This window comes from Meles meles, chromosome X, assembly GCF_922984935.1.
Source record: "Meles meles chromosome X, mMelMel3.1 paternal haplotype, whole genome shotgun sequence".
Taxonomy (NCBI): Eukaryota; Metazoa; Chordata; class Mammalia; order Carnivora; family Mustelidae; genus Meles; species Meles meles.
In genome coordinates, this window is record NC_060087.1 from 102,175,903 (window position 1) to 102,197,416 (window position 21,514).

General features: G+C 41.7%; 1 protein-coding gene across 5 annotated transcripts in view; it reads right to left on the reverse strand.

Moving 5' to 3' along the window:
- The window catches only part of LOC123934911 (NFKB activating protein), a 42,119-nt gene extending 21,333 nt beyond the window's left edge, over positions 1-20,786 (reverse strand). For all 5 annotated transcript variants that reach the window (XM_045995130.1, XM_045995129.1, XM_045995128.1 and 2 more), the window contains exons 1-8: positions 20,295-20,786; positions 17,510-17,590; positions 6,972-7,042; positions 6,639-6,779; positions 4,485-4,548; positions 2,748-2,857; positions 2,575-2,650; positions 1,474-1,623 (exon numbers count right to left, since the gene is read on the reverse strand). In XM_045995130.1, the coding sequence (XP_045851086.1) occupies positions 1,474-1,623; positions 2,575-2,650; positions 2,748-2,857; positions 4,485-4,548; positions 6,639-6,779; positions 6,972-7,042; positions 17,510-17,590; positions 20,295-20,680 (1,079 nt within the window). In that variant the 5' untranslated portion in view covers positions 20,681-20,786. The remainder of the gene's footprint in view (positions 1-1,473; positions 1,624-2,574; positions 2,651-2,747; positions 2,858-4,484; positions 4,549-6,638; positions 6,780-6,971; positions 7,043-17,509; positions 17,591-20,294) is intronic.
- Between the last annotated feature and the right edge of the window lie 728 nt (positions 20,787-21,514).

Below are 21,514 nucleotides of genomic sequence, written 5' to 3' on the forward strand. Positions count from 1 at the left end.
TAACCAACTGAACCACCCAGGTGCCCCTTTAATGTTCTTAATAATGTTTTCTGGTTTTCCCTGTAGAGGTCTTGGACATTTCTTGTTAAGATCTATTCCTAAATCCTTCATATTCTCTGATACTATTATAAATGTTGCTTCCTTCTTATATAATTACATTTCTAACCGTTTCCTGGTACATAAAAATGCAACTGATTTTCATGTATTAACCTTACATCCAACCATTTATTAAACCCTCCTACTATTCAGAATCACCTGAAGGTTCCTTAGGATTTTCTATGTAAAAAAAAAAAAATCACATCATTCACAAAAAATGAGTTATGTCCTCCTTTCCAATGCCTATGACTCTCATTTCTTTTTGCCTTTTCTTTTAAGATTTTATTTATTTGACAGAGAGATAGAGCCCGAAAGCACAAGTGGAGGGAATGGCAGAGGGAGAGCACTGAGCAGAGAGTCTGACACAGGGCTCGATCCCAGGACCCCAGGATCATGACCTGAGCTGAAGGCAGACGCTTCACCATTTGAGTCACCCAGGCAGCCCTCATTTCGTTTTGTCTTACTGTGCCGGTCCTCCGAATCCCGACATTCTGGAGGTGCTTCAGGGGTTTTGCAAATACCTGCTTCCAACTTTATTTTAAAATATTTACTTTAGGGGCGCCTGAGTGGCTCAGTGGCTTAAAGCCTCTGCTTTCAGCTCAGGTCGTGATCCCAGGGTCCTGGGATCGAGCCCCGCATCGGGCTCTCTGCTCAGCAGGGAGCCTGCTTCCTCCTCTCTCTCTCTCTGCTTGCCTCTCTACCTACTTGTGATCTGTCTGTCAAATAAATAAATAAAATCTTTAAAAAAAAATAAAATACTTACTTACTTTAAATAATTTATAAAGTTTTAAAAAATCCAAAATTCAGTTTGATCTTTGTACTGATGTCCTATTAGTTTACGCTCCTCATTCTTCCTGGTACTTTGCTTTTTCCTCCACAATTTTATATTCATTTCCCTATGCTGTCATAATCCTTTTCTGCTCTTCATTCTCGGAGTCCACAGAGAATTAGAGTCCATATTCTCTGCCTCTACAGAGAACCAGAGGCAAACTCCAAAAACAGGAAACACTGTCTCATGAAAATTATTTCCTACTACCAGAATGCCAATGCCATATTCCTCATGGGGCAGTGATAAATAACTGAATTAACTATATCCTCCAGAAGACAAACTGCAAGTACCAAATTACAAACTAGGACAGGACAACAGAAAGACTGATTCTCTGAAGCTGGGAGAGACCGCTAATTTTGAGGCTGAGCTGCACATGGAATTCTAGCCAACCATGTTTGTATCAGTAAAACCAATATTAAACCAAAATTTATACTCTACTTTTCATTAGGAATGATCACTTAATGAAAATCAATTGCCAAAATATAATTCTGGTAGTAATAAAGGAAAAGATCTAATCATGGAAACTGACCTCGATGCCAATAACTTACCTGCTACCACTCATTACATAACCCGAACATTCAAATGATGCAATTTCTTCACTTGTCAAACCAATTTCACCTCTTCTTGGGATACGTTTCCCCGCTTTTACATATTCAGCCATAGCTGCACCCTCACCAGGTAACAGCGCATGGCCATAGCTACAAAGTAATCCAGAAAAGATTCATTATAAAAAGCTCATCATTATAAAAAGCTCATCATCTAAAGAAAGCACAAAAAGGTTTTCTCTCAGAAAACAGCACAAATAACGGCTGCTGAATGGGAGCATCCTGGGAAGCCCAATGTGAATTACTTTAATTAGTGAACATTGCACTCTGATCTGCATAAAAAACCCCAGGAATACAGACATGCTTTGGAGGAACAAAAGAACTGATGTGAGTCTAGATTCATGGTAGGGAACTGCCTTTATGGCTTCTGCCTCCAGTGAATTCCTTTTTCCTTTCGAGAAAAAAAAAGAGAAATAATATATCTCAAATTAACATACTTTTTAGAGTTGTAACGAGTAATAATGCTATACAGTAACAATTACCTATTAACTTTCACTCGAGAGGACTTTAAAAACTACCATCCCTTCCTTCAATTCACTCACTGCATCTTTAATACCTATTAAACTTAAAGCGTATAACACAAAAATGATCTCTTTTCTTATGGAATTTATATACTGATGGGGACATAACTACAATACGGTAGAACATATAAGACACTCACAAAAGAAACAAAATACTGTGTGGACCAGAGGATTAGAGAAGGGTAGGAATCCCATTGATTTGTGGAGGGAAGGTCCTGGGAATCAGCACATGACCCCTCCTTTTGAAAAGAGCTTTGAAAGATGGTAAGGATTTTAACAGGAAGAAGTTGGGAATAGCAAAGAAACAAGGGCAGGGAAAAGAAGTGAAGGCATGTTGGGGGAAGACATAAGGTGAACAAGGCACAATGTGGGCAAGTGCACAGTCAATACAGGGAAGTCCTAGTTCAGGTCAGCAGGAAGCTGGCATGAAAATTAGGGCGTACAGGGGATACAGTTGGAAAGGCTAGTTAGGGCTGTACTTTTAGGAAGGAACTTTAGATATTTTAAATACACTGTTACTTACTTCAAAGGTTTATCATCCTGAGAGGCAAGTGTTTTTGGAGCCTCTGGGCCAATTAAATCTGAGGGTTCTTCAGGCTCTGCAGGAAAGAGGTTCAGACACAGATTCACATTTTGACTAACCATTTAATTTAATGTTTTATCTGTTGTGAATCAAAGTCTACCGGAAGAACCTACTTGATCGATCCTTCCAGGGATTCTCCAGAAACTCTTCCTGGGAATCTTTAGAGCTTGAATCACTAGAATCTTTTCTATTCTTCTTAGACTTCTTTTTCTTGTATTTCTTCCTGTAATTATAATTTGATATAAGTACACTTAATAGTGCACATTAAAGGGACTCTCATTTTTTAAGGCAATGAAAGACTGATGAAAATTATTCAAGTTCTTAGCTGATTACAATTTTTAGAGCAGAATTTTAATTAAAAGATTTCAACTTATTTAACCAAATCATGTTTCACTATAAAAAAAGATCTCTCAAGGGGACAATGAAATAGTTCTCATGTTGCAGAAAGATAATAAAGCAGTTTAAAAAACAGCTCTTCAGGGCGCCTGGGTGGCTCAGTGGATTAAGCTGCTGCCTTCGGCTCGGGTCATGATCTCAGGGTCCTGGGATCGAGCCCCGCATCGGGCTCTCTGCTCCACAGGGAGCCTGCTTCCTCCTCTCTCTCTGCCTGCCTCTCTGCCTACTTGTGATCTCTGTCTGTCAAATAAATAAATAAAATCTTTAAAAAAAAAAAACAAAAAAAAACAAAAAACAGCTCTTCACCAATTTGAGCATCAATAATTTGAAGTGTAATGGGTTAAAATACATCAAATATGTTTGAATCCATGGGTTCATAACAATACTAAAAAAAGTCCAACTCATTATTTTGAAAATTCATAAAACAAAAAAAGTTAAAAAGAAATTATCCTGCCTTCCCTATACAAACTGTACTTCAGAGTAACCAAACAGTTGATGAGGGTAGGTTTCTCTTATAGAATTATTCTACCCAATAAATGAAGAGAGCAAGCCAGAAAGGAAAAAAAAAAGAAAGCCGGAATTAGACTATCACAACTCTGCAACCCCTAATGAAATAAGGGATCTAAGCAATGACCATCCATGGCTATTAATATGACAAAATGAGACAGCCAGACATTAACTGCCTCCTGACCAAGTACACAGCACCACCTATGCAGTATGTGCACCAAAGACTCAAATCTGAACCTCATCAAGTCTCAAGACCTTACTATCAATATATAGGAAATAGACAAGACAAAGACCATGTTAAAACCACACCATAAAAATACAGTCAGGAGTGTTTGGCTGGCTCAGACAGTAGAGCACATAACTCTTGCTCCCGGGATCCTGAGTTCAAGCCCCATATTAGGTGTACAGATTACTTAAAAAAATCTTTAAAAATAAAGAAATAAAAAATTAAATATAATCAGCAAAATCTATACTGCAGGAAACTCTATACGTAAACGATTTGGTTTCTTTAACAAACTGCAAGAAAAATGGAAGGGAAACCAACTGATTTAAAGAGATATAGGAGACATACCAACCAATCATAATTGATGGGCATTATTTGGATCCAGATTTAAATGAACTGTATAAAAACCTGCTGAGAATTGAGGAATTATTGCTAAATATCTTAGGCATGATAACGGTATTGTGGTTATGATTTCTTAAAAAGAATGCCTATCTTTTAGAGAAACATGCTGGTTTATGGACAAAATGATATCTGGAATTGGTTTTGAAATAATGGGGAGGGCAATGGTGACTGTCCAAAGTTGAAATTATTAAGCTGGGTGATGGTTACACAGGGGATCATTACACTATTTTATTTATCATTATTTACTTATTTATTACTTTATCTTATGTAATTTTATATATAGTTTAACTTTTCCAAAATAAAAATTTAAAAGAAAACTAACGATCTATGTTTCTTCTTCTTTTCTTTTTTCTTGGCTTTTTTTGCTCTTCTTTTTGTATCTTCATCTGAAAATTAAAGCACATTTTAATTAAAAACAAAAGTTTAATTTTAAAACCCCAGTAATTTTGAGTAAATATCCTACTGCTGGTCTATTTGTTGTTACAGAGAAATTAACCAATTCAAACATTTATTGCTACTCATCAGGGTATGTACTAGGCACCGGGGACACAGAAATTAAAGTTATACTAAGTCTTCAGTGATACAGAGTATATTGGGTGAGATAATAGTATGGGTAAGCAGGAAAATGTCCTTGTTTTTTAGAAATGGACACAGAAATCTTTAGGGTGACAGTGTGATATTGCTAATCTATTTTGAATATCTCAGCAAAAAAATGATATTTAAAGTAAATGTCAAAATACTAAAAACTGTTAAAATCTAAGTGATATATAGTATAATACTACCCTCCTTACTTTATAATGTTTTGAGCATTTTCACAATGAAAAAAAGAAAAAAACCCTATGTGTTTGGGGCCAGGGACATGCCTTCTAGGAGCTCAGTCTAACAGAGGAGACAGAAGTAAAGAGATAAACAATCCAGAGTGATACAGGGAAGCATGGGGTGCTCTGGGCATACAGAGAAGTCTCATTATCAGGCTGGTTTGGGGACGGTATTTAAGGAATGCTGACTCTTAAGCTAGTTCTTTTTTAAGATTTTAAAAAATTATTTATTTGAGTGAGAGAGAGACAGAGAGCACAACAGAGCAAGCAAGCACAGAGCAGCAGGGAAGGGAAGAGGGAGAGGGAGAAGCAAATACCCACTGAATAGGGAGCCCAACGTGGGGCTCGATCCCAGGACCCCAGGATCATGACCTGAGCCGCAGACAGACGCTTGCTTCACTGACGAGCCACCCAGGTGCCCCAAGCTAGTTCTCTTTAAAATCAGTTTCATTACAAAAGTACTGCATGCCCACTGTTGAGGAGAGTAAGCCAAGTCGCATGCAGGGAGAGACCGGCACTGCAGGCAGATGGACTCTCTGTATCAAGTCACAGAAGCAAGAGAAAGAACATGGAAGACTGAGGAGACAGTCGTTCTCAGGCTAAGAGGATGCTGCAAGAGCGACAGGGCATGTGTGATCAGAGAGGGATCAATCAGGGTCCGAACTTTACCCTGAAGACGACAGAGAGCTGCTGAAGGAATTTTTAAGTAGGGGACAGATGCGCTCACATCTGCGCTCTCAGAAAGGTCATCAGGGGCACCTGGGTGGCCCAGTCGGCTAAGCGGCTGCCTCTTCATTTCAGCTCAGGTCATGATCTCACGCATTGCGGGGTCCAGCCCTGTTGTCAGGCTCCATGGTCAGTGGGGAGGTCAGCTCCAGATTCTCTCCATCTGCCCCTCCCTCCCACCTGCACACTCTCTCTAAAATAAATAAATCTTTAAAAAAAAAAAGGTAGTTTACTCTTTTAGGAGTGAGGAAGAAAAGTAACAACAGGAGACAGGAAACCCCAGTGACATTAGCAGAAAAGACACCTTTATGCAATGTCCCCAGAGGCGGGGGGTGGGGGTGTCAATCATCCTGTCAATCATTAGCCAGGAGAAGGCACAAAAAGGTGGCTTTCTGTGAGGCACCACGCCACGGGGGGGGGGGGGGGGTGTCCTCCACAAATCAGCTGCCAGCCAGCAGGGGGTCCTCTGCAGTGTGCCTTTTGGAAAATGGCACAGAGGTGCCCACTGAGTGTGAGGACGACACAAGAGAGCTGCTCCCCGGGCCTGAAGCAGCCCCATGGGGCTGGCTTTGCTGCCACACGTCTCCTGGCTCTACCCTGCCTCAGTTCGGTTTGCTGCCACGACGTGCCTTGTACAGCTAGACACCACCCATCTGGGGTCACAGCGCTCGGGTCTGGATCTCAGCTGTGTGAGCCGGAGTGCGGTGTCGCGACCTGCTCTGCGCCCCATTTCCCCATCTCTAAGACGTAGTCTGGAGCCACGTGTGCATTGAACAGCACTGAGAACACCGAGCGCTTAGCAGGGCTCCTGGCACCGAGACAGTCAGCGCTCAACACCTCTCGGCTACTGTCCTTAACCTTCCTCTGAAATCGGTTCTACGAAGTAAAACGAGTTTTGAAGCCAGGCTTGCAGAGCGATGCCGGCCTCTTACCACTGGAGTCTGAGTCAGAGTCAGAGTCACTGTCGCTGTCATCAGAGTACTTCTTGTGTTTTCTTTTAGAGGATTTCTTCTTCCTCTTTTTCTTGGACCTCTCCTTCGAATGACTAGACTTCTTCTTCTTCTTCTTTTCTTCTACATGAAGTACAAATATAAAATTAACTTCTAGGCAAGTATTACGATTATCAATTTTACTGTATCTGAAATACTGAAAAAGAACAGATGACAGACAACTTGATTTGTAAAAGCAAAGTCTACTGTTTGACTATTTATAAACATTTTTTTCAACTTCTCAATACAGCAGCTCTGTAGTAGTTAAAAAAATACCTTCTGAAGTAGAAGCTGAACTGCTGCTTTTCTTTGGCTCATCGTCCTCCACTGGTGTGTGTTCATCAGAGCTGAATTTAAAGAAGATGGTTGTAAGAATCAGAAAACTGATAAACCGTGAATCATGGAGTATAAAAATACAGAATCAAAAAATTTCAGTAATGACACCGGTTGTCCAAGAACCATTAAAAGCAAACACTGGAATAACTTTGTAAAGGTACAGTTCGAGAGTCTACCACCTTCAAAATAACGTAATAATCATTTACGTGTGCATGCTTTAACATTTACGAAACACTATTCAAACTGAAAGCAACATGTAAGATTTAATTTTCAGAAGCCACAAGATGAATGTAAGGAAAGACGAAAAAACTAGAGACAGGAAGACCAAAGGAAGACTGCATTTTATTGCATGCGTATAAAGGACATATGGTAGAGCAGCAACCATTCTGTCCCCAGAGCAAGAAGAACCTAACACAGTACAATATAAGCAGATTTCATTCTATTATAGATAATTCTAAAAATGAGTACTATTAAAATTCTATAATCGTTTAGAAGAGGATGGGGAGCCTGGGTGGCTCAGGCGGCTGAACAGCCAAATCTTGGTTTTGGCTCAGGTCATGATCGCAGGGTCCTGGGACTGAGCCCCACATTCACCTCTGTGCTCAGCGGGGGATCTGCTCCCTCTCCCTTTGACCCATTTGCTCTCTCTTTTAAAATAAATAAATCTTTGGGGCACCTGGGTGGCTCAGTCAGTTGGGGGTCTGCCTTTGGCTCAGGTCATGATCTTAGAGTCCTGGAATAGAGTCCCACATTGGGCTCTGCTTTGCGAGTACCCTGCTTCTCTCTCTCTCTTTCTTTCTTTTTTTTTTTTTTAGATTTTATTTATTTATTTGACAGAGAGAGATCACAAGTAGACAGAGAAGCAGGCAGAGAGAGAGAGAGGGAAGCAGGCTCCCTGCTGAGCAGAGAGCCCGATGTGGGACTCGATCCCAGGACCCTGAGATCATGACCTGAGCTGAAGGCAGCGGCTTAACCCACTGAGCCACCCAGGTGCCCTCTCTCTCTCTTTCATGAATAAATAAATAAGGGGCGCCTGGGTGGCTCAGTGGGTTGAGCCTCTGCCTTTGGCTCAGGTCATAATCTCAGGGTCCTGGGATCAAGCCCTGCATCAGGCTCTCTGCTCGGCGGGGAGCCTGCTCCCCCCCCCTTTGCCTGCCTCTCTGCCTACTTGTGATCTCTGTCTGTCAAATGAATGGATAAAATCTTTAAAAAAATGAATAAATAAAATCTTTAAAAAATATATTAAAAAAATAAATGAATCTTATAAAAATAGTTTAGAAGAGGAATTTTCATATCATATAACCTTAATCTGAAGACCACATATAGAGTAATTGCAAAATGTATTGCCCAGAAAATTATTTGTAGTTTTCCTTCCAACTCACTCTTTTAGTTCAGATTCTTTGATCATTTTCAACAGTATCTATAAGAACAAGTTTCAAATAATAATGCTATCGCCCTGTCATAAAACACAAGTATACCTGTCAAGCACATTGTTTCAACTCAAAGAAGACTTAGAAATAGAGGAGAGAGAAGAAGAACCTTAGGAACAGCACCGAAGGGAAAAAAGAAAAAAAAAAAGAATTAGGCTGTCAGATACTATTTAATACACGAAAACTAACCAGGAGCGCCTGGCTGGCTCAGCTGGTGGAGCTTGAGACTCTTGATCGTGGGGCTCTAAGTCTGAGCCCCATGCAGGACATACAGATTATTTAAAAAGAAAATCTTAAAAAAAAGAAAACTAAACAAAACTGTATTGGTATATTCATTTTTTAAAAATCCCTGTGGGAACAGACTAGAAAGCCCAAAAATAAACCCATACATATATAGGCAATTAATCTATGACAAAGTAGTAACGAATATACAGTGAGTAAGAACAGCCTCTTTACTAAATGGTGCCAGGAAAACTGGACAGCCACATACAGAAGTACGGACCTGAGCCACTATCTTACACCATACACATAAATTAACTCAAAATGGACTGAAGACTTGAAAACAAAAATTTACCTAGAAGAAAACATAAGCAGTTAGCTCCCTCACCACCTCATGGGAGTTGTGCAATAGTTTTCACATTTTTAAAAAAAAGATTTTATTTATCTGTTTGAGAGAGTGAGCGAGAGAGAGAGAGAGAGAGAGAGAGAGAGAGAGATGGAGAGACAGCACAAGTAGGGTAAGTGGCAGAGGGAAGGGGAGAAGCAGACTCTCCTACTGAGCAGGGAGCCTGACGCAGGGCTGGAGCCCAAGACCCTGGGATCATGACCTGAACCGAAGGCAGATGTTTAACTGACTGAGCCACCCAGGTGCCCTGGTTTTTAGATTTCCCAATAAGAACAAAGGTAACAGGGGCACCTGGGTGGCTTGGTGGGTTAAGCATCTGCCTTCGGCTCAGGTCATGATCTCAGGGTCGTGGGATTGAGCCCCACAACAGGATCTCCACTCAGTAGGGAGCCTGCTTCCCCCCCACCCCCAACTGCCTCTCTGCCTACTTGTGATCTCTGTCAAATAAATAAATAAAATCTTTAAAAAAAAAAAAAAGAACAGGGGCGCCTGGGTGGCTCAGTGGGTTAAAGCCTCTGCCTTCAGCTCAGGTCATGATCCCAGCGTCCTGGGATTGAGCCCCGCATCGGGCTCTCTGCTCAGCAGGACGCCTGTTTCCTCCTCCCTCTTTGCCTGCCTCTCTGCCTACTTGTGATCTCTGTCTATCAAATAAATAAATAAAATCTTTAAAAAAAAAAAAAAGAACAAAGGTAACAGGGGCACATGGGTGCTCTGTCTTAAGCATGCAACTCTTGATTTTGCCTCAGGTCATGATCCCAGAGTTATGAGACCAAGTCTGCTTTGAGCTCCGTGCTGAGTGTGAAGCCTACTTAAGATTCTCTCTCGGGGCACCTGGGTGGCTCAGTGGATTAAAGCCTCTGCCTTCAGCTCAGGTCATGATCCCAGGGTCCTGGGATTGAGCCCCGCATCGGGCTCTCTGCTCAGCAGCGAGCCTACTTCCCCCCCCTTCTCTCTGCCTGGCCTCTCTGTCTACTTGTGATCTCTGTCTGTTAAATAAATAAATAAAATTAAAAAAAAAAAAAAAAAAAGATTCTCTCTCTTCCTCTGCCCCTCAACCTCCACCTCACGCACACATGCTCTCTCTCTCTAAAAAAAAAAAAAAAAAAAAAAAAAAAAAGGCGGAGGATCTGAATAGATGTTTTCCAAAAACATATAACTGGGTAACCAGTAAATGTAAAAATGTTCAATATTACTAATCATCAGGGAAATGTAACTCAAAATAAAAAATCGAGGGGCACCTGGGTGGCTCAGTGGGTTAAGCCTTTGCCTCCAGCTCAGGTCATGATCTCAGGGTCCTGGGATCAAGCCCCACGTCAGGCTCTCTGCTCAGCAGGGAGTCTGGTTACTCCTCTCTCTGTGCCTGCCTCTCTGCCTACTTGTGATCTCTCTGTCAAATAAATAAATAAAATCTTTTTTAAAAAATCGATAACACCTCACCTGTTAGAATGGCCATACTTGAAAAGTATGTTGAAAAGTGTTGGTGATGATGTGGGAGAGGGAACCCTTGCACACTGTAGGTGGGAATGCAAATTGGTGTAGCCACTATGGAAAACAGTGTGGAGCTTCCTTAAAAACTAAAAATGTAACAACCATATGATCCAGCAATTCCACTTCTGGGCATTTATCCAAAGAAAACAAAAACACTAACTTGAAGATATATGTACTCCCATGTTCACTGCACATTACTTACAATAACCAAGACATGAAAATAACCCAAATGTCTATGGAAGGATGTAGAGATGAGGAAAATGTAGTACAGGAGAGGGTACCAACATGGTGGAGTAGGAAATTCCTGAGCTCACCTCCTTCCATAGACACACCAAAACCTACCACTACACACAGAACTGTCTCTGAGAATGAACTGAAGACTAGCAGAACAGATCATATGCAACTAAGGATATAAAGAAAAAGCCACACTGACAAAGGTAGGAGGAGCAGAGAAACAGTCTGGTTAGGACCCACACCCTCGGCATGGCGACCAGCAGCAGAAGGGATATCATAACTGTAGAGTCCCTCACTGAGAAATAAGAGATCTCTGTTCCACATCAGCCTCCAGAGCCTGAAGGACCTGTACCAGAAAGACAAACACCCATAATGTCTGGCGTTGAACACAAGTGGGCCTTATGTCTGGGAGAGCCAAAGGACAGTGGGAAACTGAGACTTCCCTCTTAAAGGGCACTCCAGTACAGAGGCATTTGGTTTGAAAATCACCTAGGTTAGAGGTGAAGGAGAGATCCAAAGAGACTAAGTTTAGGGTGTGTGTAGAGGAGCAGGGATCTGTCTGAACATTCTCCAGAGAAAAGCATTGGCGGGCCCCATTTTCTTTTAACTTCCCTTACATCTAGCTGGTCCAGCGCTGGCGGGTGCCATTTCTGACACTCTCCATCTCCTGTGCTAGCAGTACTGGCACAGCCCAAGCAGACTCACCCCACCCAGCCCACCTGCCCTGGCCTGGCACTCCTCTCTAGCAGCTCCATACCCATCATACCCAGCAGGAATCCTCAGCCAGGACCAGCAGACCTTCCATCCAAGGGCTCCTGCCCTGGAGGCCCAATCCTACACACTAGAGTGCCTGCATCAGTTGCAGCTGGACCTTGCAGCCAGCTGCACTGAAAGCCTGCCCTATTCCGCAGTGTTCATGCCGCTCACAAGCAAGCCTTACAGCCAGCTGTGTCAAGAGCTGACCCCACACACCAGCATGCCCACAACAGCTGCAACCAGGCCTGTCAATCAGACAGGCCAGAAGCCTGCCCCACTCACCAGCATCCACAAAGTAGTCATAGCCAGGCCTACCAGACAGCTGCACCAGGAAACAGCCCCATATACCAGTCTATACCAGTCTACACAAATTATGACCAGCCACAAGAGAGAGCACACGGCCTACACTGGAGACACTCCTGGGCTACCTTGCTTGGGTGACCAGGGGGCTTTGTGCTACTGGGCCCCACAGACACCTTTGGCTAAAGCCTCTCCTCCAAGACTGGGACAACAGCTAATCTACCTAAAACAGAAACAAACACTGTGACGCAAATGAGACAGACAGTATGTTCCAAATGGAAGAAGATGACAAAACCTCAGAACAAAATGCAGATCTACCAGATGGAATTCAAACTAATGGCCATAAAGATGCTCCTTGAACTCTATTGAAGAACGGATGAACACAGTGAGAACTTCAACAAAGAGACAGAAAGTATTTTTTTAATCAATCAGAGCCAAAGAACACAATAACTGAAATGAAAAATAGAGGGCATCAACAGCAGATTACAGGGCATCAACAGCAGATTACAGGATGCAGAACAGATTAACACTCTGGAAGACAGGATAGTAGAAACCACTGAATCCAAACAGCAAAAAGCAAAAGAATGGAATAAAATGAGGTTAAGTTTAAGCGACCTCTGGGGTAATATCAAATGTACTAATAGTCATACTATAGGGGTCCCAGAAGGAGAAGAGAGAGAAAAGGACAGAAAGCTTATGTGAAAAAATAATAGCTGAAAAATTCCCTAACTTGGGGAAGGAAACAGACATCCAAGTCTACAAAGCAAACACCCCCAAATGAGATGAACCCAAAGAGACCAAGACACATTATAATCGAAGTGTCAACAGTTAGAGATAAAGAATCTTAAAAGCAGCAAAAGGAAAACAACTAGTTGCATACCAGGGAACCCTAAGTCTATAAGCTGGTTTTTCAGCAGAAACTTTATAGGTCATAAGAGAACAGCATGATATACGCGAAGTGCTAAAAGGAAAAAACTTACAAGCAAGATTACTCTACCCAGCAAGGTTATCTCTCAGACGCGAAAGAGAAACAAGGAGTTTCTCAGATAAGCATAAGCTAAAGGAGCTCATCAATACCAAACCAGCCTTACGAGAAATATTAAAGGGACTTAATTTTAAGTAGAAAAGATAAATCATAGCTACAACTAAGAAAATTATAAAAGGAGGGGCACCTGGCTGACTCAATTAGTGGAGTACATGACTCTTGATCTTGAGGTTGTGAGTTCGAGCTCCATGTTGGGTACAGATTATTTAATAATAAATTCTTTAAAAAAAAGGAAAATCATGAAAGTTAAAATCTCATTGGTAAAGGTAAACATAAAGTAAAGGTAGTGGATCGACCACCTACATAGCTAGGATGAAGGTTAAAAAACAAAAGCAGCAAAATCAGACACACAATAATTAGTCAATGGAAACATAAAATAATAAGATGTAAAATATGATGTCAAAAACATAAAACAGTGGGGGGATGCAGTGTTTTTAGAATGCATCTGAACTTCAGTGGGCATTAACTTAAAATAGATTGCTATATACGTAAGATGTTATATATGAACCTCATGGTAACCACTGACCAAATACGTACAACAGATAAACAAAAAATAAAAGAATACAAACATAACACTAAGGAAAGTCACCAACTCTCAAGGGAAGAGAGCAAGAGAAGAATGGAACAGAGAAGACCTCCAAAAACAGAAAGGGCGCCTGGGTGGCTCAGCTGGTTAAGTGTCTGCCTCTGGCTCAGGTTAAGATCCCAGGATCCCCGGATCAAGTCCCACATCTGGCTCCGTGCTCAGCAGGGAGACTGCTTCTCCCTCTGCCTGCCGCTCCCCACTTGTGTGCGCTCTCTCTCTCTGACAAATAAATCTTTAAAAAAAAAATCAACAAAATGGCAACAAGTCTATACTTATCAATAATTTTTTTTTTTAGATTTTATTTATTTATTTGACAGAGATCGCAAGTAGGCAGAGAGGCAGGCAGAGAGAGGAGGAAGCAGGTTCCCCACTGAGCAGAGAGCCCGATGCGGGGCTCGATCCCAGGATCCTGGGATCATGACCTGAGCCGAAGGCAGAGGCTTTAACCCACTGAGCCACCCAGGTGCCCCACTTATCAATAATTTTTTTTATCAATAATTACTTTAAATGTAAACTAAGTGCTCCAATCAAAACACACACAGTAGCTGAATAGATTAAAAAAAATACCAAATACCAAAAAAACACCCCAAAACAATTGTTTAAAAAAAAAAAAACAATATGCTGCCTACAAGAGACTCACTTCAGACAGAGACTAAAACCGAAGAGATGGAAAAGATATCCTATGCCAATGAAAACAAACAAAAAGCTGGGGTAGCAAAACTTGTATCATACAAAACATTCTAGAAAACAAAGCCTGTAACAAGACATGAAGGACATTATATATGATAAAGGGATCAATCCAACAAGAGGATATAACATTTATAAATACCTATGCAGCCAACATAGAAGTGCCTTAATACATAAATCAAGTATTAACAGACATGAAGGGAGAAATTGATAGTAATACACTAACAGTAAGAGAACTTAACACCCCACTTACATGAATGGATAGATCATTCAGATAGAAAATCAATAAGGAAACAGTAGCCTTGACCAACACATGAGACCAGATAGACTTAACAGATGTACACAGAACATTTTATCCAAAAACAGCAGAATACACATTCTTTTCAAGTGTACATGGAATATTCTCCAGGACTGATCCCATATTAGGCCACAAGACAAGTCTTGATAAATTTAAGAAGACTGAAATTGTATCAAGCATCTTTTCAGACTACAACAGTATGAAATTAGAAATCAATTACAAGAAAACTAGGAAAACACAAACACATAAAGGCATAACAACATGGAATTTAACAACCAATGGATGGGGGTGCCTGGGTGGTACAGTCGGTTAAATGTCTGACTCTTGGTTTCAACTCAGGTCATGATCTCAGGGTCATGAGATCAAGCCCCAAGTCAGGCTCTCCACTCAGCATGGAGTCTGCTTGGGATTCTCCCTCCCTCCCCCTCTGACCCTTCTACTTGTGCATGTGCTCTCTCTCTTAAATAAATAAATCTTTAAAAAACAACCAACCAACCAATGGGTCAATGAAGAAATCAAAGAGGAAATGAAAAAATACCTTGAGACAAATGAAAATGGAAACACAACAGTACAAAACCTATCAAATGGAGCAAAAGTTCTATGAGGGAAGTTTGTAGGCCCAACTAAAGAACCAAGAAAAATCTCAAACAATCTAATATTACAGCTAAAGGAACTAGAAAGAAACAAAGCCCTAAGTTAGTAAAAGGAAGAAAATAATTAAAATCAGAGTGAAAAATAAATGTAAAAGAAACTAAAAAGACAACAGAAAAGATCAATGAAACTAAGAGTTGGGGGTGCCTGGGTGGCTCAGTTAGCAAAGCATCTGCCTTCAGCTCAGGTCATGATGCCAGGGTCCTTGGATGGAGTCCTGCATCAGGCTCCCTGCTCAGTGGGGAGCCTGCTTCTCCCTTTGCCTCTAACCCTCCCCACCCCTGCTCATGCATGCTCTCTCTCTCTCTTGCTCTCAAATAGATAACTTAAAAAAAAAAAGAAACTAAGAGTTAGTTCTTTGAAAAGATAAAATTGATTAAAAAAACCCAAAACTTTAACTGGATTCATCAAGAAAAAAAGAGAGTGCCCATATAAATAAAACCAGAAGTGAAAGGGGAAAGTTATACCCAATACTACAGAAATAGAAAAAAACTGTAAGCAACTACTAAGAACAATTATGTACCAACAAATGGAACAACTGAGAAGAAATGGATAAATTCCTAGAAACAACAATCGTCTAAATCAGGAAGATTACAATACAGACTGATTATTACTAATGAAATTGACTCAGTAATCAAAAAATTCCTAACAAAAGAAACTCCAGGACCAGATGGTTTCACAGGTAAATTCTGCCAAATATTTAATGAGTTAAGACATGTACTTCTTAAACAATTCCAAAAAACTGAAGAAAGAACAAGTTCACTCTATGAGGCCAGCATTATCCTGATACCAAAACCAAAGACACCACAAATAAAAAAAAATTACAAGACAATATTCCTGATGTATGTAGATGAAAAATCTGCAACAAAATATTAATTAGCAAATCAAATTTTATACTACATTAAAAAGATCATATACCATTCTAAAGTAGAAATTATTCCAGAAATGCAAGGATAATTCAATACCCACAAATCTTATCAATGTGGATATACCACATTAACAAAATAAAGGATAAAAATCCTAGGATCATCTTAATAGATGCAGAAACACACATTTGACAAATTCAACATCCAAATAAGATTTAAACTCTCAACAAAGTGAATACAGAGAAAACATACCTTAACTTAAGAAAGGCCATTTATGACAAACCCACAGCTAATATCACACTCAACAGTAAAAAGCTGAAAGCTTTACCCTAAGATCAGGAACAAGACAAGGATGCCTATTCTCGCCACTTTTATTCAACACACTACTGAAGTCCTAGCCACAAGACAAGAAAAATGAAAGGCATCCAAATTGGTAAAGAAGTAAAACGGTCACTATTTGCAAATGATATATATATAAGAAAACCCTACTCTACCATCCATATTGTTTGTCAACTGTATCTCAAAAAAATCCCTTTGTAAGGCTAACATGTGACATGTATTCTACTATTAGGTTGAGAAAAAACAATTCAAAATAATAAAAATGTATTCGTCTTAATACTGAACACTTCTATGAATAGGAAATTAGTACTGCCACGAATTACGATTTAAAAAGAACAATTAAGGGGTGCCTGGGTGGCTCAGTTGGTTAAGTGGCTGCCTTTGGTTCAGGTCATGATCCCAGGATCCCAGGGTTCTGGGATGGAGCCCTATGTCGGGCTCCCTGTTCAGTGGGGAGCCTGCTTCTCCCTCTACCTGCCGTTCTGACTACTTGTGCTCTCTCTCTGTTAAATAAATAAATAAAATCTTTAAAAGTAAATATCTTTCGAAAGAACAATTAATATGTTAAAATCCACTAGCAACATGTTTTATTATTTATTTTATTTTTTAAAGATTTTATTTATTCATTTGACAGAGAGAGAGAGAGAGACAGCAAGAGAGGGAACACAAGCAGGGGGAGCAGGAGAGGAGGAGGGAGCCCCATGCAGGGCTTGATCCCAGCACCCCAGGATCATGACCTGAGTCATAAGACAGCTGCTTAATGACTGAGCCACCCAGGCGCCCCAGCAACATGTTTTAATCGTTAGGTATGTTCAGTGTTTTTAAAATTCTAAGGGGTAGGGGCGCCTGGGTGGCTCAGTGGGTTAAGCCGCTGCCTTCGGCTCAGGTCATGATCTCAGGGTCCTGGCATCGAGTCCCACATCAGGCTCTCTGCTCGGAAGGGAGCCTGCTTCCTCCTCTCTCTCTGCCTGCCTCTCTGCCTGCTTGTGATCTCTCTCTGTCAAATAAATAAATTAATTAATTAAAAAAAAATTCTAAGGGGTAGAATGGCACAAATCACAAAAAGAAGAGAAAATGTGAGCTGTACTTAAAAGTTCATTTAACAAAAATTTTGACAAGTCTTTGGATTTAAACAAATGTTACATTTTTACGAAGTATTTTTTAATCACTTACTCTGGTTCTGGATTCTTTGGAGAAAGTCCCCATACTTCAGGAGCTCCCAGTTCTCCAATTCTTTCTCTCTCACTTAATCTCCTAGAAGATATAGGCATATAAATTATAAGTCCATGGCTAAACTGTTTTCCAAATATATAATCAATTCAAAGGAGTCCAGTTAAGTCTTATTTTCCTTTTTTAAAAGTTAAATTAATAAATTAATACTCATTATAATTTGTTGTTCTTAGTACAGACTAGAGACAGCCTGAGGCCAGGCCAGAAATACAGCTTAAAAAGCCGTCAAGAGCATCTCTTCTGCCTCCCGTATGACATAGTTCTTAATTGCTCATTTCATCTTCTGTAATATGTGACACAAACAGTTTTATTTATATTTGGAAATAAATTCCTTTACACATTTATGAGAGTAAAAAGCAGTCTCTACTTTTGATTTAGTCAAACCCGTTTTCAGAAACTCAGGAATTAATACCGAAAATAAAAATGAAGCATTAGAAATAGAAAATAAAGAGAGGTCTGAAAATAAAAGAAAAGTTTTATTTGACAAAAACTGTCCTCAATGAGATACAGGGTTTGTTTTCTCTGTTTTCCCTTTAGTTCCTTTTTTGGAAAAGAACTATATCCTCTATCTACTCTCGGAGGACAGGAAAAAATTATGTTTGTGATTTTTTAAAAATTTTGCTCACAAAATACAAAAAAAGAAGGCTCAATTCCTCAAAGTTTAGCTGCTTTGATTCCATTTGTTTAAACACACACACACACACACACACACACCCCACACCAAACCCTTACAAAATAAATTGGTTTGATTGCTTGAATATACAATTTTTTACTTCTTTATTCAGGAGAAAAGATATTATAATCATGCAGAATTAGACTCAGGTTTCCCACCTGAAGAGCCTAAAAGGGTTATACTTACCACCCAACTTGGAATCCATATGCAGGGGGAAGTATGACAGGCTGTAAGAACAGTTAAGTTCTCATCCCTGCTGCCACCAGCTTCATCTGCACGTCTTTTTTTTAATGTTATGTTAGTCACCATACCATATTCATCTGCACTCTTAAGATAAATTATTTATCTTCTAAATGTACAAATGCAAATTTCATCCAAGAAGTTCTGACATCTTTTGATGAGGATTGTCCAGTAGGACGCTGGCTGCTTAGGAGGTAACTGCCTGAAAATTTTAATTTGGAGAGGTAGGTCTCCAACCTAACTCACTACTGTTTTTATTGTTTCTGCTTCTATTCAGGAAGCCTAATGGCTAACACTCAAGTACTATTCATTATGTTCCAGGAACTAAATCATCACAACTCTAAAAGCCTTGGCGCCAACTTTATCCCTTTTTAAATGTCTACAAATAAAGCTCAGAGAACTTCAGAAACTCGCTCAAGGTCATACAACCATTAGGCAGCAAAGCATGGTTTCAAACTCAAGGCAGTCCAATTCTGGAGCCTGTCCTCTTCATCACTATCCTCTATTCCCATTCTTGGAAAAAAAGATTTATGGAGACATCTTCCAGCTTTGGAATCCTAACCTGCCCCTCAATGCCTGTGATACTCTTAAATTTCTTTTCTAACACAGGGGATATGTAGGGGTGCCTGCGTGGCTCAGGTGGTTAAGCCTCTGCCTTCTGCTCAGGTCATGATCCCAGGGTCCTGGGATGGAGCTCCTTGCTCAGAGGGGAGCCTGCTTCTCCCTCTCCCTCTGCCTGCTGCTCCCTTTGCTTGTACTCTCTCTCTGTCAAATAAATAAAATTTTTTTTAAAGAAAGAAAAGATTTTTAAAAATCTTTTTTTAAAAAAGATTTTATTTATTTGACAGTGAGAGATCACAAGTAGGCAGAAAGGCAGGCAGAGAGAGCGGGGGAAGCAGGCTCTCCACCGAACAAGGAGCTGGATGTGGGGCTCGATCCCCAGAAACCTGAGATCATGACCTGAGCAGAAGGCAGAGGCTCAGCCCACTGAGCCACCCAGGCGCCCCAATAAATAAAATCTTAAAAACAAAACAGAGAGGACATGTAAAGCCCCTAGTACAGTGCCTGATAGAATTTAACAATCAATAAGTATTAGATATTAAAACTTACATGGCAATAATTAGAACGCTTTTCCTTTCTCCTCCTTAAACTACCCACTTTTCCACTCCAATACTCATTCACGAGAGTGAATATCATTTTTCACAGTCGAATTAAGACCATTTAACAAGGCCTTTTTTCAACGTAGCTTAATCAACAGTTTGGCGGATCACTTTTCCCGCGCTCAATCATCTGGTCTCAGAGGGTTTTCTCCCCTCGGATTTAAACTCTTCCTCTCCAGCCTTCCCAACTCGCCCCACAACACTTCCACCGTGCACATCCTGTGACCTCAAACCCGTCCGATCATTCAGCAAGCAACGGTGGCACGCCTACCAAGTGCTAGGCACTGCTAATTTTGTGATCAATAAAATAGGTCTCTTCTTGGCCACGAGCTCAACCGAGTGCGAAATAAAAGCGCGCTTCCAAATAATAAAGACACAAGCAAGCGGGTACTGTAATTCGGGCAAGTCTGAGGCTCCCGACAGAACCGCTACAAGCCAGGAGGCAGAAGTAGTAGCGGAGACACCGGAGCGCGGTACGAAGGGTCCCGAGGACGAGCGACAACCCAAGGGAAGAAAGGGGGCGGAAAAAGGCGGTTGGGGGGGGGGGGGGAACTGAAAGGATGGATAGAAAAGGGCGCTGGGCAAAGGGCGAAAAGCGAAAGTCCGACTGCGAAGTCGCGTGGGCTCCCGCAAGAGGTGTGCCCGCCTCACTCACTTCTGCCGCAGGCTCTCCTCCCTCTCCTTGTCCAGAAGGCTGGGCCACGGCTTGTCGCTCCCGTAGGGGCGCGAGTAGCCGCCATAATACGCGGTCGAGGAGACTGAAGCGAAGGTGTTGCCCCGGGGCGCCGAGGGCCGCTCCCGGGAGCGGGACCGCGAGCGGGAACGGTAGGACTGGTTTCGCGAGCCCTGACCGAAGCTGCCCAGCTGATGGCTGAGACCATTCCGAGAGCAAGAGTGCGAGCGAGAGCTGGAGCGCGAGCGACGGCCCCGCGGGGAGCGGGCGGATCGGCTGGGCTTAGGGCTCCTGGACGAACTGCGACGCTTCCCCCCGGAGCCCGAAGCCGACCCCTCAGGGCTGCGCGAACCCGACACCGGGGCCATCGCGGCCGCTGGGTCCCCTAAACCGCTAGAGAAGGGGGCGCTCTCACGAGCCTAGGAAGATCTCGGTCGGTTCGTGTCTCAAACCCGCCGTCGCGCCACCGCCCGAACCCCAGGAAACCTTGGTAACAGTTCCGGGTACGTCGGCAAATCCCTTCCCCCGACCTAGGTGGTCCTGCCCACGGGACGGGGATGTGTGCATCGGTATAAAGAAGTCCGTGGAGCAACTGGATCCACTCATCCTTCCGGTCCCGAGTGAGGCTGCTCAAATCTCAACTGGATTTAGAGAGCGTGTCTGTTATCCCCGAGTTGAAACACCTGAAGAGAAGGGCGATAGGCTACAGGAGACATTTCACTGAGCGGCGGTGTGAATAACAAAGCCAACATATATATATATATATATATATATATATATGTCTGTGTGTGCGAGTACACCCACCTCCCCCCACACAATTTTTTCTTTTTCTTTTCTTTTTAAAAGATTTTTATTTATTTGAGAGAGCGCACTAGCACAAACGGGTGGGGGGAGGGGGGAGCGTGCAGAGGCAGAGGAAAAAGCAGGCTCCCGGCTGAGCAAGGAGCTGGAGGTGGGGCTCTAACCCAGGATCTGGGGATCATGACCTGAGCCGAGGCTGTCGCTTAAGGGAGCCACCCAGGCGTCCCCACAGTTTTTTCTTTCTACACTCAAAAAAAAATAAGGAGGGTTTATCGAAATTGGTGGTGAGCTATATGATGTCTAAGCCCCATTTTCCTCAGTTAGCTTAGAGGGCGCAAATTCTTTGTTAATAATTTGAGCCTGATATGCTACAGTTAAGTTCGCAGCGGAGAGAAAACTGC